This window comes from Dermacentor silvarum, chromosome 6 (genome assembly GCF_013339745.2).
Source record: "Dermacentor silvarum isolate Dsil-2018 chromosome 6, BIME_Dsil_1.4, whole genome shotgun sequence".
Lineage (NCBI taxonomy): Eukaryota > Metazoa > Arthropoda > Arachnida > Ixodida > Ixodidae > Dermacentor > Dermacentor silvarum.
The window spans coordinates 65,471,668-65,488,436 of record NC_051159.1 but is presented as its reverse complement, the minus strand read 5'-3'; the positions used below and the strand labels follow the sequence as shown (position 1 = coordinate 65,488,436).

The 16,769-nt window shown below is 45.2% G+C and overlaps 1 protein-coding gene across 3 annotated transcripts in view; it reads right to left on the bottom strand.

Moving 5' to 3' along the window:
• Positions 1-2,188: 2,188 nt before the first annotated feature.
• LOC119455539 (endoplasmic reticulum junction formation protein lunapark-A-like) overlaps positions 2,189-16,769 on the bottom strand; it is a 59,651-nt gene continuing 45,070 nt past the window's right edge. For 2 of the 3 annotated variants that reach the window (XM_049668861.1, XM_037716944.2), the window contains 3 exons: positions 15,134-15,307; positions 2,837-4,117; positions 2,189-2,648 (listed from right to left, as the gene is read on the bottom strand). In XM_049668861.1, the coding sequence (XP_049524818.1) occupies positions 3,900-4,117; positions 15,134-15,307 (392 nt within the window). In that variant the 3' untranslated portion in view covers positions 2,189-2,648; positions 2,837-3,899. Of the gene's footprint in view, positions 2,649-2,836; positions 4,118-8,918; positions 9,116-15,133; positions 15,308-16,769 lie in introns of those variants that run through there. The other variant, XM_037716943.2, reaches the window with a different exon arrangement.

The following is a 16,769-nucleotide window of genomic DNA, read 5'->3' as shown; positions in this document are numbered from 1 at the left end:
TTAAAGTTACGTTGTAGTGTGTGAAATATCAAGTGCGCCGCAGTCACTGTGAGGGTGGCGTAAAAAGCTTCGCTTTCCAACCACCTTCACAGGGTGGGTTGGCGGGCAATTTTTTTTTTTTGCTGTTTTTAATGCCTTTTGCACTCATGTACATATAAGCTGCATCACACTAAGGTTATGTCATGATCTTTATGCAATGCAGTGTCCATTATGCCTATCGTAATTGACTTATTATGCCTATGTTATGCAAGCTTTTCATGTTACGTTTACAATCTATGCCATGTTAAGGAATTCTGAATGTACAGTACCTTTGTTTTACATGATGCTGACAATGTTTCTCCACGCTGTTTCATTGGGTTGGCAAGGCTTGTCCAGCAAGCAGTCCAGACTGCTTTTTTTTTTCTTACCAACTTTGGTTTATTTTGTAAGAAAAATGAAATAAACTGAATGATTGACAGTAAAGTGTGATTAGCCAACCTCTGAACAGTCAACGTTGTGTTGACCAGGCCCGCTCCAGCCATGGGCCTCTTCTTTTTGGGGTTTTACATGCCAAAACCAGTTCTGATTATGAGGCACGCCGTAGTGAGGGGCTCCGGATTAATTTTGACCACCTGGGGTTTTTTAACGTGCACTACAACGCAAGCACACGGGAGTTTTTTGCATTTCGCCTCCATCGAAATGCAGCCGCCGCGGCCGGGATTCGATCCCGCGATCTCGTGCTCAGCAGCGCAATGCCTTAGCTGACTGAGCCACTGCGGCGGGTCATGGGCCTCGCGGTAGATGATGCAGTTGGAACCACGAAAAGTTAACAGAACACAAACTGCATGTCAGCTTTTGCCCTCACCCACACCTCACTGAAGGGCTCAAAGAAATAAAGCTGTGAACAAGGGGCTGATGAAAACAGTTTCCTCTTGTTCGCTACAATATCAACATCATCTCTAAGCACTGTTTTTATTGGAAGGAGTGTCACCACAGCAGCGAGATCATATGCGACAGAGACAGTAAATATAGTATTTCAGGGTGTCTACCAAATGGGCGTATTAAGCTCCCCGATTTTCACAGGTGTACTTTGACCACCACAGTAAAATTTCCCAGAGAAAAAGTACCAGTGTATCTACCGAGTGGGCCAATTGTTTAGAACAACTTTTTTCTGCAACTCATGCTTCCAAAAAGAATTTGCAAATTTGCTCTCCTATCGCACACAATATGACCCCTTGCCAGCACCTTCTGATGAGAGTAATCAATTTGAATTTCCTCTGCCCTTTTTTTTTCTTGTGTGTCCAGCACCTTAGTGGTACAAACACACAAAAACGCTAAAAGCTTTTAGTTCTCCTAGCAGAGTGCTTAAAGTTGAAATTTCCTGGCTTTTCCTTCACCAAATTTCCTTCCTTCAAGTTTCTTTATACTATATATGTATATATATATATATTGTTACCAAGCAATGCTCGAGGCAACGCTGAAGACAATACAGAAGACGACGACACTCTCCGATGTCGTGCGGACTGGTTTTGCATCTTGTATGCCTTGTATGCCAGTGAGCACTTTGTAAATATCTGTAAATATAATTTAAACCTCTCTTTCCCCGTAACATTTTGGTGAAGATGCGGGGTATCCCGGACGCACAACGGATTTACACTGCGGGCACTCCTTGGGGCGTTGGCCAGCATTAAAGCACATTAAAAAGCTAAAAGTTGCAACCACCAGGATGGCACAAAGCGATTCCTCGTTGCAGTTTCCTTGCATTTAAACAATTTGTAGGCTTTGTGATAATCATGTCTATCATTTCAACTTACCATTTCAGGTTATTACAAGATACAAGACCACTTGAGCAGGTGTATCACCGTAACGGGTGCGCACAAAACAATTGGTGCTCGATTCACAATGCATCGAGCACCAATTGTGTGGTGTCGAATAGCGACAGTCAATGCACTATTATCAGCACTGCAGAAACAATTTTATGTTTTATCGTAGCACTGTTCTTCATCGATGCGTCATGCAGGCTCACGGCAATGCACAGCGCGATGCAGCGAGGCGACCTTGCAGGGTCGAAAAAGCGTGTAATCTGCATCTGTACTTTTTATGCGCTTCATGAATTTCTGAAGCAGATGATGCGCCCAAAAATATGGTATATTTCTTGCCGCTGTAAAACAAGCGACTAATTCTGTCATGCATGTTACAGCAAGCAAAAAAGTTTTTTGCACAGATTTATTCAATCCTAAAACAAGGCACATAAAACAGTCCAACCAAAAGAAAAAATGACTCTCAAATAAGGCACACAGAACAGTCCAACTGGAAAAAAAAAAAATCTAGAATGAGGATGTTTTTTTTTTTCTTTAAATAATAGACTAAAGAAGTGAGAGCCATGATCTAAACCAGCAGTTACATTCAGAGCAACAATAGCCCACGTTTATTTTACAGTGCATGATACCAACGTTCATCACGTTTTTATGCCACCAATAAAATAACATCAGTAACATTCAGTTCACTGCAAATGGTTTCGCCATGCATGTATGCAGCAGATGACTTTGCATCAATTCTAACTCCTAGAGACAAGAAGAGTTTTGTTCAAATTATCAAAAGTTCAATTTATTTGAAGTTCGATAAAATATGGCCCGAAACACAACTATGAGGCCATTGCATGTACAAGTCTTGTTTGAACAGCTGGGGCCGTATTCTGAAACGTTCGCCTAGGCGAAATTTCTTTTTTCGCTTTCAGGCGTGCGCCGATTGGCTGTTTTAGCAAAATTGGATGAGCTGATTGGGTGGTTGAGCCCGACGTCATTCAATTTTGCTCAACCAGCCAATCAGCGTGCACACTGATTTCGCCTAGGCGAACGTTTCAGAATACGGCCCCTGTACGACTGAAACAAGCACATTGACTGATATGCGCACGACCCAGTTGCTCCTGCAGCAACCGGTCAATGACACCGTATTGTTGTGACACACGTCAAGACGCACAGCATCCTAAATATCAAACAAGAGCACATTAGGCTACTCATGCCGTATAGATGTGTCCTCTCATCAGTCAATTTTCCGCCATATTCCTTTGCCTTGGGAAGCCAGAAAGTCAATATTTACCGCAAAATTTAGGTTCGTTCGAAATAGTGGTAATTTTCGAATAAGTATCAGAGTTTGAATTGTGGCAAGTCTACAGAAGTTGCATGTGTAGTCATGTATTGCAACACCCGACAGAGTTATAACCCACCATGGCACAGATCGTAACCCAGGCAACCCCCAGTTAACGAATACCTCTTAAAACGCCAGCAACGAATGCAAATTGTGCACTGCCTTTCGGACAGCGCAATGTTACCAGAGAAATTTTCCATTTGCGAGAAAAAAAGAAAACCATCTTAACGACCTCTGCAACAGCTGGCACAGTGATCAGTGACTGCTGTGCATTGGATATTCGTTAAGTGCATAAGGCTATGTCGTGGGAATTTACAGCAACAAACACACAAACATTTTGTTTGAGCGTAGAATGTAGATTAGTTAAAAAAAATGACATTCAATGACACCCCTTAACTGTACAGGCCACCGAAAAGCAATAAAACGAAAGAAGGAAAAGAAGCCTGACATAAAATGGGACATATAATTTACTATTCTAGTCATGATTATTGGACATTCAGTTTTAATGCTAACTGTACACAGTCACAACAAAATTGGGAGATTGCTAGCAATAACACGTGCACAAACATATCACCCCCCTCCCCAAGAACAACACTCATCCAAAACAAGGGCTACAAACGTTCGGCATACTTCACTAATCTCTTACCAAGATTCATGGCAGCATGTATTTATCTCGGCGCTCCATACATACTACACAGCAACACGTCTTTGTCTCGGTTAGTAGTAGGAGCTATAAGAAAAAATTTTAAGGCACATCTGAGGTGACCGGTGATCTAGTCATCCTTTTTGCACTGCGGGTTCTTGGGCAGAGGTGCCACGACAGCCTGCTTTGGCTGGCGGGATATTTCGTGGAGGCCCAAAATGTCGCCCGAGGCGTCAACTGGCAAGATTTTTGCGGCAGGAAGGCTGTCGTCCGGCGGGCCTTCTTCCTTCGCCGCCTTGCTCTCAAAGCCTTCGTCGCATGTTTCCATGTCCGTTTCATCTGTGTCTTCTGTTTCAGAGAGACAGAGCGAGAGAGTTGTTTAATGTCAAACTTATCGAAAAATGGCACTAGCTGAAAAACTATGGAATGAAATGATGCTACAGTCGATGACAGCCTACGAATTCAGCACAAGCTCTACCCATAAAACCAATGTGCCATTCTTAGATGCTTTGTTTGATCACATCATGACACTTCCATTGCTTGCCTCAGGTTGCCTTCACTGCCTCTGTTTATGATGGCAGCACATGGTGCCAGTGCTGTGTATCAAGCATTGGCAGCTGTTGTCAAAAATGACTGGGTGACTGACACGAAGCTTTGGTCAAAGCTTTAGAGATCATTTAAGCGTTGCCTATCTATTCTTCCAAGCTCATTACACCTACACCTTGTCTAAATGGTGCGAGCACCGCCGTGCGGTGTGCATACTAGAAGGCCGGGTTATAAACAAGACACAGTAATGTGTACTTTTTGCCGCTGAGTAGTCTTTTTCTTTATTTGCCCATTACTTTGAACTACAGTTTCAGACGTTTTTGGTTCAGTAACATTTTTCGGTGCGATGTCATCTGATGACTTTTTTGCTACCTAATTGCTTGAGAGCATGCCCATTTGCAGTAGATTTGTTTTCGCTGAGCTCCAAGCTTAGAACATAGATGTTCTGTAGCTCAGTCGACTCCCGATAATTCGAAGTCGCTTAATTGGAATTTTCGGTTAATTAGAAGTAAAGGAGTGGTCCCGTCAGTTTTATATGCAGCTCTATGGAAAAAATTTCTCGATAATTCGAAGTTAAAATCTCATAATATTGGTCAATTAGAAGTTATTTTTCAATCGAGAACCTCGAGGCTACCGTAATTTTTCAATAAAATGCGTGATTTTTCACGTGCCAAAACAGCTACTTGATCGCGCTCGTGTCGTCGCCATCGCAGCTGCCTGCAACGCACTGTTATCGCCATCACCGCTGTCCGCAGCGCCACATCTCTTGAAACGGCAAGATTGTTTAGTCAACGCCGGCGTTTCGTAGGCCTCGTCCAGTCTCTTCTTTTTCGTTGAGTGCAACAGCCGCGCGTTGGATTAATTCCGCGAGTTTCTCCACGCTTCTGATTTTTAAGTGTCGTAGTGCCGACGATTGATAATGGCAACTCGCGGTTCTTACCGAACACTTGACCTGGCAACGAAAGTCGAAGTCTTGAAAAGAAGTTGACAAAGGAGGCACCGCCAAGCAAGACATCGCACGCAAGTACGGCATTAAGCCTAACACGCTCTCGAACTTTATCAAAAATAAGCGTTCAATATATGATGCTTTTGAAAATGACAAGTTCAAGATGTCACGGAAGCGAATGCGCACCGGCGCCTACCCGGAGTTGGAAAAGGCATTGCTGATTTGGATAAAAGAAGCTCGCAATAACAAACTTCCCCTCAGTGGTGAGGTCGTCGCGGCGAAAGCCCTATCGCTTGCAGCAATGTTGGATATCAACGATTTCGCTTCTTCGGATGGGTGGCTCACGCGCTTCAAGCATCGGCATGACCTGGTCTGCAAGAGCGTGTGTGGAGAAAAGGGGTCTGTCAACCCGGAAACTTGCGCTACATGGAGAGCTGAAAAGCTTCGCGAGTACCTCAGCAAGTATCAGCCGGTTGACATCTTTAACGCAGACGAGACTGCACTTTTTTACCTGCTCCTACCAGACAAGACCCTGACATTCAAGGACGACGACTGTGCTGGAGGCAAACGGAGTAAAGAACGGGTCTCGGGTCTGATCGCGGCAAACATGACTGGCACCGAACGATGTCGCCTGCTCGTCATCGGGAAGGCTGCAAAGTCTAGGTGTTTTAAAGGCATAAAGACGCTTCCTGTGGACTACGCCTCAAACAGGAAGGCATGGATGACGTGCGACATTTTCCGAGAGTGGATCACCAAACTTGATCGCAAGTTCACGTTGGCGAACCGCAAGGTGTTGTTCCTTGTGGACCAATGCAGTGCCCACATGAATGTGCCGACCTTGAATGCTATCCATCTTGCATACTTGCCTGCAAACACGACGTCGGTGTTGCAGCCGATGGACCAAGGCATTATAAAAAATGTAAAGGTCCTGTACAGGCAGCACCTCGTCGAGCGCATGATTTTGTGCATGGACAACTCTTCGAAATACGAAGTAAGTGTACTTAGTGCCATCCACATGCTAGCGCGAGCTTGGGGCCGCGTGAAAGATGAGACTATCTCCAACTGCTTCCGGGCTTGTGGTTTCGTGGAAACTTCAGGGGATGGTTCTTGTCCGCCGGGGGTTAGTGAGCTCGACGACGGTAGCTTTGGTGCCGCACTCGGTGACGTTAGTTTTGAACAGTACGTCGCCGTGGACAGCACTGTGGAAACTTGCGGTCCACTGACGGACAGCGAAATTGTGCATATCGTTCGGCCCCATGAATGCATTCATGAAAGCGACGCCGACGCTGACGGCGACATCGAAAACGAGCCACAACCGAGGGCTGCCGATGTAGCTGCGGGTCTTGCTCTCACGCAGCGATTTTTTGTTGGAGAAAGCAACGCCGATGAAGCACTTGGACACGTCTACTGCTTGCAAAACATGCTTGCCGCAGCTAGATTCGGCAAGCAGAAGCAGACAAAGATGACTGACTATTTTTCATAAAAGACTTTCCGCTTTGAAGTTAATAAAGGTGTCGTTTTTTGTGCTTTTCTTTTAAGTGGAAGTTCGTTTAATTGGAACTTTTTTGCGGGTCCCGTGAACTTCGTATTAACGGGAGTCGACTGTAGTAGGTGTCGAGAACACGTTACTTGTTTATGTTGTGGTTCGTGACAAAACATTCAGCTTTGAACATTCATATTTACCTAATCGATGTAAACTGCACCTTGGTCAGCATACTCATTAATGAGTCCAATCATTATAATATGTGAGCAACTAAGTGGCTGCGTAAGTGCAAGTCTTAATGAATTCAATTGAGAGGGGGGTTGGACGTTAGTGGATGACATAAAGAAATATTTACTACCTTAAGCGATTGCCGACTAATTTTGCCGAGCAATCTCGAACTGTGCCTTTGATGAAAAATAAAATAATTTGCAAAAATGTTCTGCTAAAGTAAAGCTATATTTTTTATAGATGGTGGTTCGATATTTTATTCTGACATTTTAGTGCAAGGAAACAAGGACGAAGAACACGCAACAGTACAGAAGCTACAGTGAAACAGAGGCAATGCCATTTTGGAGTGGTACATCTTCATTAAATAATTCTTGTTTGTCCTCACAGGACACTGCAAGCTGGTCAGCTTTTAATTGAAAGACCCATGTGGAAATGTCACAGCTGGGAGTCTGTGACATTGCGCCTTACTCAAGCAAGTACGTAAGGCCCATTTAACAGATTACATTTAGCTAATTCATCTACGTTGACTGCATTTAGGTCAGTACTAAGGACCTGAACAAGTAGGGCTGCTACCTAGAAGAGTTCTCTGTGCCGCACTGATGTCACAGTTCTACAGATGCGTTTCAGTTGTCTGTTATGTCTTGTCTTGGAAGGTAAGGATTGACTGGACAGATGAACACGATTAGAACAGACACTGCTAGTTTAATCTGCCGTTGTTCTGCTTACGTGGTTGTTGAATGCTTGTACAATTTGAGTTAGATAGAGCGGGTATGGAACTACATTCACCTTGCACTGGTTGTCAACTGGTTTTAGAGACTTGGCTTGATGTAACGAATAGGGACACAACATATTACACGATAGAGAGCATTCTAATGAGAAACCAGCTACCCATTATAGAGATCGAAGCAACAAATATTGAATAGCAGTCGTGAGAGAGTGGCATCATTGTCAGTGCATGAATGATTGCACAGTGCACACTGTTTTGAGGCAGGTAATCCCATCAACCAAATTATGGGATTTCATGTTCCAAAGCAACACATTGACTATGAAAGGTGCCGTAGTTTGGGGGCCTCCGCATTCATTTTAACGTGAAAGCGTTAAGGGCCCCGTGTCGCAGAAAATCCGGCGTCGGTGTCGGCGTAAGCGCTGACGTCCGTGGCGGAGAAAATCATCCCGAACCAACCCGACCACGCAGGCCCTCCGCGTGGCGCCGAGGCGCTGATGAACTAATCGAATTTCTCAAAGCAAAATGCGTCGGAAAAATCGTAAAGTACGACGTAACCACAACCCACAGACGTTATAGTGTCGGATTATAATTTGAATATACAAGAAAACAATTCTCTTACGTGGAAACTCAAACACAAACCCCTTTTCCAGCATTTCTACCACTCATCCAGCGGCACACCACGGTTTACTCCTTGCAAAAATACCATCCAGATGGCGCTCGCCACCTCAGCAGCCGCATGCGGAGGCGAAGTTGGAGAAAAAAGAAAGCTGCAGTTGCTGGAAAGCCTGATAAGCAGCCAGAGATCTTTGAATGCTATTGTGTTCGACTCTTAAAGGCGTAGCTTAAGCATCCTCTACATTTTTGGTCACATGGTGTTTTTTGACGCAGACCTAAACCTATGTACAGAAACATTTTTGCATTCCACCCTTAACCGAACTCGATTGCCACAAACCGCCACACAGACAAAGCGGCAGGTCTCGAGGTAAGAAATGGCTAAGCACGCTCAAAGTGCCATTTCGTTTTTAGTGAGCCGACTAGTCAGTGAAAAGTTTCCATAGCTGTCACCAACCACACTTTATGGTCACGCTGGTGTCAAGGCACCCCGAGTAAGCTCTCGAACACTTGCCACCCGCATCGTTACTCGTTCGGACAACACGTTTCCTATGAAAGCACGAAATGGCAGCTCTCAACCTTAGCATTTTACAGTCCAGAGGCTCACTTCGAAGGTTCCTTAGCAGGGGCCTGCAGTATTAGTCCTAGCAGGGGTAGTGGCGGCGGCGGCGGCAGCAGCAGCAGCAGTAATTGCCGTGCTTTCCAGTTTCATGCCCACAGAACCCATTGTGGCGCAGGACTTCTGCGCCCACGATGTTAGTCCGATTACGCAGGAAAGCCCAGCTTGAGGCATGGCTGGTTTTCCTACAAGACAAGTGCAGGCATGACTAGCATCAGCATTTGATGTACTTGCAGTGCCTCGGTTACCTCTGGGCTACACTTTTGAACAAGGACGAATGGATGAGATCCTTAAATCGTGCAATGTTTTCATGTCTTATGAGGCATGCTTCTGCTGTTCATGCTTGTACCTTTTTACTGCGTCTGATTTTTGTAAAGAGACTGCACCGTTTCTGACACACGCAAGCGCAAGGGTCTTCCACAGAATGTGCAAGAAAAGTTTTTGCAGCAGAAGGGGCAAATAGAATGTGATATGAGTAGTGTCTGTTCTATCAACTCTTATGGCTAGTGAACAATGACTGGTACTGGTGCTTAAACAACATACAGTAATGAACACGTCAGGCAAGCTTTCGCATGTAATTTGCAATCCATGCATACCGGCCCAATCCAGTTACCATCCAGCACCCATTTCTATGCTATCTGGCATAATAATGCGAGGCAAGTGTTTCAACATGAACGCCAACGCTGGTTTTCGTAGTTATAGCAATGCATTCATTATACGGAAGACCACTTCCCAGAGCACAGTAACCTCTCGTCACTTCTACGTGCTAAACGAATCTATACACAAACACGAACCGGAAATGTTCAACCAACTTCCCCACCCCGCAACCCATGGCTACTGCGCCAGGTGATACTGAAAACGCTGCATGCCTGCTACTCACTCACACCGATTCTATGCTTTCAACAAACTACACCAAATTAGGTAAAAAAATTAAATTATGGCGTTTTACGTGCCAAAACCACGATCTGATTATGAGGCACACCGTAGTAGGGGACTCCGGAAATTTGGACCACCTGGGGTTCTTTAACAAATTAGGTCTTCACCATTGCTCAACCACAGACTAACAGTGCTCTGCAAATTCCTTCACCATGCAGCACTAACATAATGCATTTATCTGCACTTCGCACTATGTAGTAAGCGGAGTGCAGAACCTTTTCTTCAAACGTCACTGCAGTGGAACCACCTTCTACTGAACATTCTTAAATCAGTGATAATTCATAATTTCATCATGACTTAGCCAATATTACTTACTAGAGTACAGTTGTATCTGCCCCTATATTCCTGCATTTCTTTGCTTTTTCTTGTATCTCTATGTTATGCACTGTTACATACTCTTCCCTTTCACCCTTTGAGACGCTGCATACAGAAATGCGTATGCCAAGATTGCGCATCAACAGCCACAGCACTGATGAAAGTAACAATATTTAAAATGCCCCTGTTTTGATTCCATTTCTGTCATGTTGTCTTGGTCCTGCTGCCACTGTCATATGCCATCATCATCTTTATCGTCGTCATCCCATCACCCTCATCACAATGTCATTCCGTCTGTCATAACTTGTCAATAACACAGTTACCGACCGATAATTCGGACATCTACCCGACTACGCCACTAGCCCCATAGACTAGGCCAACCGCAACGAAATTTTCGACCGCATAAAAAGCGTTTTAGATAATTTATACATACAGTAGTTGCTGTGCAAAATTTTACACTTGATACGAGGGCGGGTGCATCACAATGTGCTCACAAACATCGGTATTTTTCATACCCAAACTGAAAAAACAGCAGCATTACCACTCGCCGTAAGTGACGTACGACTTGGATTATTGAGAACCAGCGGCCGTGTTGTCTGCTTCCCTTGCTTGTACCGTTCCTGTGTATCACCAAACAAGTCTCGCATGCCTGGTAGTTACAGAATTAGTATACTCTGCTAGTTGCTTTGTGCGCTGTGCCCACGACATTCTTTTAATCATTCTTCTTTGAGTCAAGCCAGTTGTATGTATCTGGTTGCCTGCGTGCAACGACCATAGCCTCGATGCGTTCTGTTTCCGCTTGGAGGTGGAGAGCGCAATGGGATGATCAACCTAATAGTGCGCGTGTGATACATGTGTGCGCAGCTACGTTACGGTGGCAAAAATCGGACGCTCCACAGTCTAGTACGGCTGGCACAGGAATAGAACATGTCCTATCTCCCACTGGAGACACTGGAGGTGAGTGCACCGCGCGCTACCTGGGCTGACCAGCATGCTAGCCTACAGTTCGGTTTCACTGAAGCGAGCGTGCTGAGTTTGTGTGCTCGACAAATAACAAAGCGCTTGCTCGCCGCGCACTTGTGTGCTTGAGCTGCTGCAACAACTGATCGTTGTGCTGCTGCAGGTCATGTTTAATGTGCTGAACTATGCAGAGGGCAAAACTTTAGCGATCTTAGTGTCACCAGCATGACGTACCAACTTCGCCAGCCACTGCCTGGAACGCTGGAAACACCAGACTATATTCGCGCCTTTAACCTAGCTACCTAAGACCAAGTCGATGAAGCAGGCAACTACCGCTACGTATAGTAAAGGATGAGAAGTAGCTGAGGCTCAGCGCAAAGTGCATGTAGAGTCATGGCCAGTAAAGGTTTGTCCATTTGGTCTCTGGCGGCTTCGCATTTCAGCATAGTTTGCCCTCACATCTACACAGGGTTCGTAGTCACCATGAAGGAAAAAATTCAAGGGTTTTTAAGGACTTTCAAGGCCCTAACAAAAAATTTTCAAGGACTTGAAACAAGACTTTTTGAGATCATAGAAAAAGACCACAACATGCTTTACAGCAACGAAGCACATCTTTTACTGCACACAAGCAAAAGTAGGCACGTTTTCCACAATCAATAGCTAACTAAAAAGTTTTCACAGTTTCTTTTCTCAGCTCACTTTTTGTTTATTGGTGGTCTCACTGCATTATTTTCTGCAGGTGTTTTGCCGGTTTGCTTAACTAATTAATTTCACAATCTAGACGTATTGCACACACACACAAAAAGAGGCCCATTCTCAAACAGTAGACTCACGATTAAGTTCCTGAAGCTTTGCCTTCAACTTGTCATCCATTTCTGCAAGCTCCAGAGTCTTTTCTTTTGCCGTGTTTCTCAAGCTGTTGGACTTCACAATGAAGGTGATGTCGCTTGTAGCTTCTGCCCGCTCAGCGTAGTTGTCAGCACAAGCTGTTAAATCGGTAATTGTTGCCTCCAGCCTCCTCCTCTTCGTCTTCATGCCATGTATTTCTTCTTCAATGTGGCTTCTCTTTGATGCCTTTGACTGCTCGATCGCTTCTTTTTTTTATCCTCCAAGTAAGCTCGATAGTGGTTGTGTGCAGCCAAGACAGATCTATGCAACTCCTACGTTATTACAATGTTCAGGATGCCACTAGCCTTGCTTACTGCATCGTAAACGATTCGCTGCAACACATATGAGATCTCCTTCAGGTTTTCGAGAGAGACCTGGCGGTTCACGCTGAAGCCTCTTTCAACAGTTGCCTGCCCGTGGCTCAAGACGAGAAGAAGTTAGAAAACTTTCCACAAGTGGTTACAGGATGAGTCAACCTTGAAGAGCTCAAGGTAGAGCTCGTCCAGGCTAAAAGAGTGTTTGTCAAACTGCCGCAGGTTGTGTTTCTTCTCTTGCAGAAGTTCTGTGTATTCGCCTAGGACAGAATCGCACTCATGCTCACCCAACTGTCTAACTGCAATGAGCGCGTCTAATACTTTCCTGAAGCCTGTGAGGCACTCATCTGGCTTTGAGGTCATTTGGCGAGGGTCTAGCGAAGACAGGCTCCTAACTAGATGGTGTGTCAGCGGGATCTTCTGCATAATTTTCTTGGTAGTACAGATAAGGAACTGTTTGCATTCCATCTTGAAGGCAAATAAGTCCTTGGCGCTCACCTTTGCGGCTTTGACGATTTCTTCAGCCGCATGCCCAATGTCAACTTTCTCTGAGGATACACGGTTATTTGGGTTTACGAGATCCATTTTGAGCAAGCCGACAATTCCTGTAGAAGCTGACAGCACTGAGCACTTCATGAATCGGGTGAGTAGTTTCCTCACGAGACACTCAACATCTCTTTTTAAAAAGAACATCAGTGGTTTGTCCATTTGGTATTCCGTGAGGACCATTCCTCACGGAATACCAAATGATTCTGAAATGAACTGAATACAATGATTCTGAAACCATTTTCAGAATCATCGTGATGCCGAGAGCCAAGTTCAGTTTTGCTAACAGCAGTGGGTCCTGGCAAAATTCGCAGAGCTGTGTGAATGACGCACACTTTGGCAAGTTCACCTTTCTTTTTTGCACATTCCACGTACCTTTTCTCATCCCCCCACAGCACAATGGCACGTTCAATCACAACACCATTTTCTACCCAGCGGTGAGCAACAAAGTTGAGAGGAAATGTCATTTGGCCTGTCACAGTAGAGAAGTCTTCCCTTCGCGCTGGCGCATCATGAAAAATGGCACTGAGGCTTGAAAGAAGATTCTCTATGCCCCACTTGCTGGCAACACCCGCCCTGTAAGCATTATGTATTGTATGCAGTCCGCAAGTGCCCAGGTCCAAACACTGAACTTGATGGTTCTGCTGTAAGTATTCCTGCATTTCCCTAAAACACTTTAGGTTCACATTGGGGCCATCCATAGACAGCTGGACGGCTTTTGCCAGCGGCAAATCTGCCAAGGCAACCAGAAGCTTCTCCTGAAGGTGTTCGGCAGTCGAATGCCCCATGAACACCGACGTATAATATCTTGTGGTTACACGCTCGGGCATTGTGCTCCAGTACCGCAAATGAATGTCCATCTGTTTTCTCTGCAGGCAGTCGTTCAAAGACTCATCAAACAGAATGGTGTGGCCATAAGATTGCTCTAATTCACATTGTAGGCACAAGAGAAAAAATGGTCTCAGACCATGGCACACTACGTATGCAGATTTTCTTTCACTGCAGGAAAATGCCTTAGCGATTTCGCTATCCGGGAACATTTTTTTGAACAATTCCCCTGTGTGTGATGACGAGTTGTAGGAATAGTGTGATGTTACCATTTTCAGGGTCCACAGTATCTCCGCGTCGGTCATACACTCGTGTGCTTTGCACAAGCTGCTCACATCTGACGACGTTGATGGAGCTGGCTCGATGCGTTGCTCATGAGCAGTTGCCGTCAAGTAGCTCCGCATGGTACTACACGCCGTAGTTGCTTTCGTGTTCGCAATGTCTTTTGCGCTCTTCATATGACTTTTGAGGGCCGACTCACCCATTGATGATACGTCGAAGGTTTTCCTGCATGACTTGCACTTTGCCCGATGCGAGTTTGACGTATTCGGAGAAATCCACTCCCTATAAGCAGCACTGTTTAACCCCGACTGCTGGAAATTGCACTTTCCCGGCATATCGCAGCTACGAAAGACGTGACAGCGATTATTCGCGCACCGTGCATTCCCACAACGAAGGTAGGCTTAGCTGCGGTCGTTGCCGCCACTGTAACTATGCTACTGCGTTGTGGCTACAGAAACGAATTAAATTGGATGCTTTGGTTGGCTCAAGAACGTAGCTGCCAGGCGTTCAAGAGGTATCCGCTAAAAACCGGCTAAACGTAAGCCTACTGACGAAATTCAAGTATATTTGAGGACTTCAAAATAATTAAGGGTTTTCAAGGCCTTGAAAATGCTATTTTTAAATTCCAGGGTTTTCAAGGGTTTCAAGGACCGCTACAAACCCTGCTACACTATGGCTGCGCATTGCGTTCTCCTTCGTGACAAATGCAGCATGCGGTTCCTGCTGACAGCGTTTCTGGCGCTGTGCCAGAAAGGCTTTTGTTCGTCTACTTCAATGCGTCCCAATGTAGAGATGCACGTAATGTCTCGAAGATGATACACCATCGGAAATGATCACTCGAGATTATTGCCCCTCAATACCACTTACTTTTGCTTTTTGTGCACCATAGTGGCTTATAGTACTTGCATGTTTGTCACGCATAGCCATTCAGGAAGACGTACTTGCATGCTTGTGATAACACAAACTACTCGTAAGTGCACGGGTTTGTTAGTCACGCTCTAAGCCTATCTCAAAGCTCCTTGCTTATCTGCCTCAACACAGCCATGTTATAGAACACCTTGGCAAGGGTCAACAGGTAAATTGGCAACCCTGACTCCCACAACGACCATAGCGGTTGTGTTTGGAAACACTTACTCTCACTGCTGGGGTTGTTCACAGTGATGGACGACTCTTCAGCAGGGACAGGTGCAGCTGAAGGTGGAGATGGAAGAGCGAGCATGCCCGCTGGCGGCATCTCGAGCACCCTTGGCAATTCGGGGCGTTGCTTTTTAGCCTGGTTCCAGTGGAAACAGTAGCAACACCGGAATGCTGAAATTAAGTGAGAAGCATGGGGGTAAGCCCACATGTAGACACTGTGCAAGTGGTGCAAAAGGCTATTCAATTGCTCATTAACTCTTTCCCTACCGTGGAGAAAATAAGATGCTTTTTGTAGGTTAGGCCAAATTTTTTTCTCTAAAGGACCTACTGCACTCAATATTTTATGTAATGCATAAACAAAAAGCAGAATGAATGCTCTTCTCACACAAAGCTTTATTAACGAGATGTATGTCATAAAAAAGATATAAATTTCCAGTATCAAGACTATGGGACAAAACTGAACAAAGTTAGTAAAGACACTCTTGTATCTACTAAAAAAAAAGTGCGACAAAAAATTATGATATATACAAAATGTATTGTAGTCTATTAGGCACTATCTCCAAAAAAATTCAAATTTTTTATTGAACAGGTATTCCACGACAAAAATTTAACTGCAAGCACTACAGTTGGGCGTGCCGGGCTGTGGCCGCCAATGTTCCGGACTGGTTGCGTCGCCGTCACTCTCAGAGTCAAATCCCGATGAAAAGGCAACATCCTCAGATTTGCTGCTCCTCAATCCATCGATAAAATGAGCCGCACACGCAGTGAAATCACGAGCTATACGATCTTTCGAAGTGCGCACGCTGCTACCAGAGGCATCCATTTTGCTTTTTACTTGGATGACCGCGAAATTTCGGAGCGCATTTTAAAATTACCGCCTGGCGGGAAAAAAAATCCAACCACTTAGAAAACAAAAAATATAGTGCTCCTCTTTCACGTCTGATGGCAGTGTGTCTTTGAGCGGCATGGAAGGCATCGAAAGCAGCATTTCAAACCGTCGATAGCAGGCTAACGATACCCTATGGGCGCGATAAGGAAAGAGTTAAAAAACATGGTGGGCCTCATGGACTCATTCTGGTACTGGGAGGACACCCCATCTTCATGTATTCTGCGGCAATTTGTTGGGCTAGGGGGCCCACCTTCTAAACCTATGACCAGAATAAAATTGTGTGCATACCTGCCATCCTCAAGACTTTCAAATTCGTAAACTCGCGACCGGGGATTTGGGGGGGGGGGGGGGGGCGCACGGGACTTCTGCCGATGAGTACAACTTCAAACACACTTCAAAGTACTGATAGAGTCTAGTACTGACGAGGATTTCAGCATGCCATCACACTTTGCAGCTGCTACAGCTACGAAACACCAGAGTGCCGGAGTCGCACTGCGCGGGATGCAGCAGCTGGTCACACAAGAAAGAACACGAAGCCAACAAAACAGGGCATACTCGCTAAAAAAGTTTAGTGAAAACAACAGACAAGACGACAGGCCACATCCTCCTATACAGAAACTGTGCCTGCCGCATCGACCTGAAATCGCCGTCGTCTCTGGGGGCGCCACTTACGTAGGGCGGGTCTCTGCCGATGAGTACGACTTCAAACACACTTCAAAGTACTGATAGAGTCTAGTACTGACG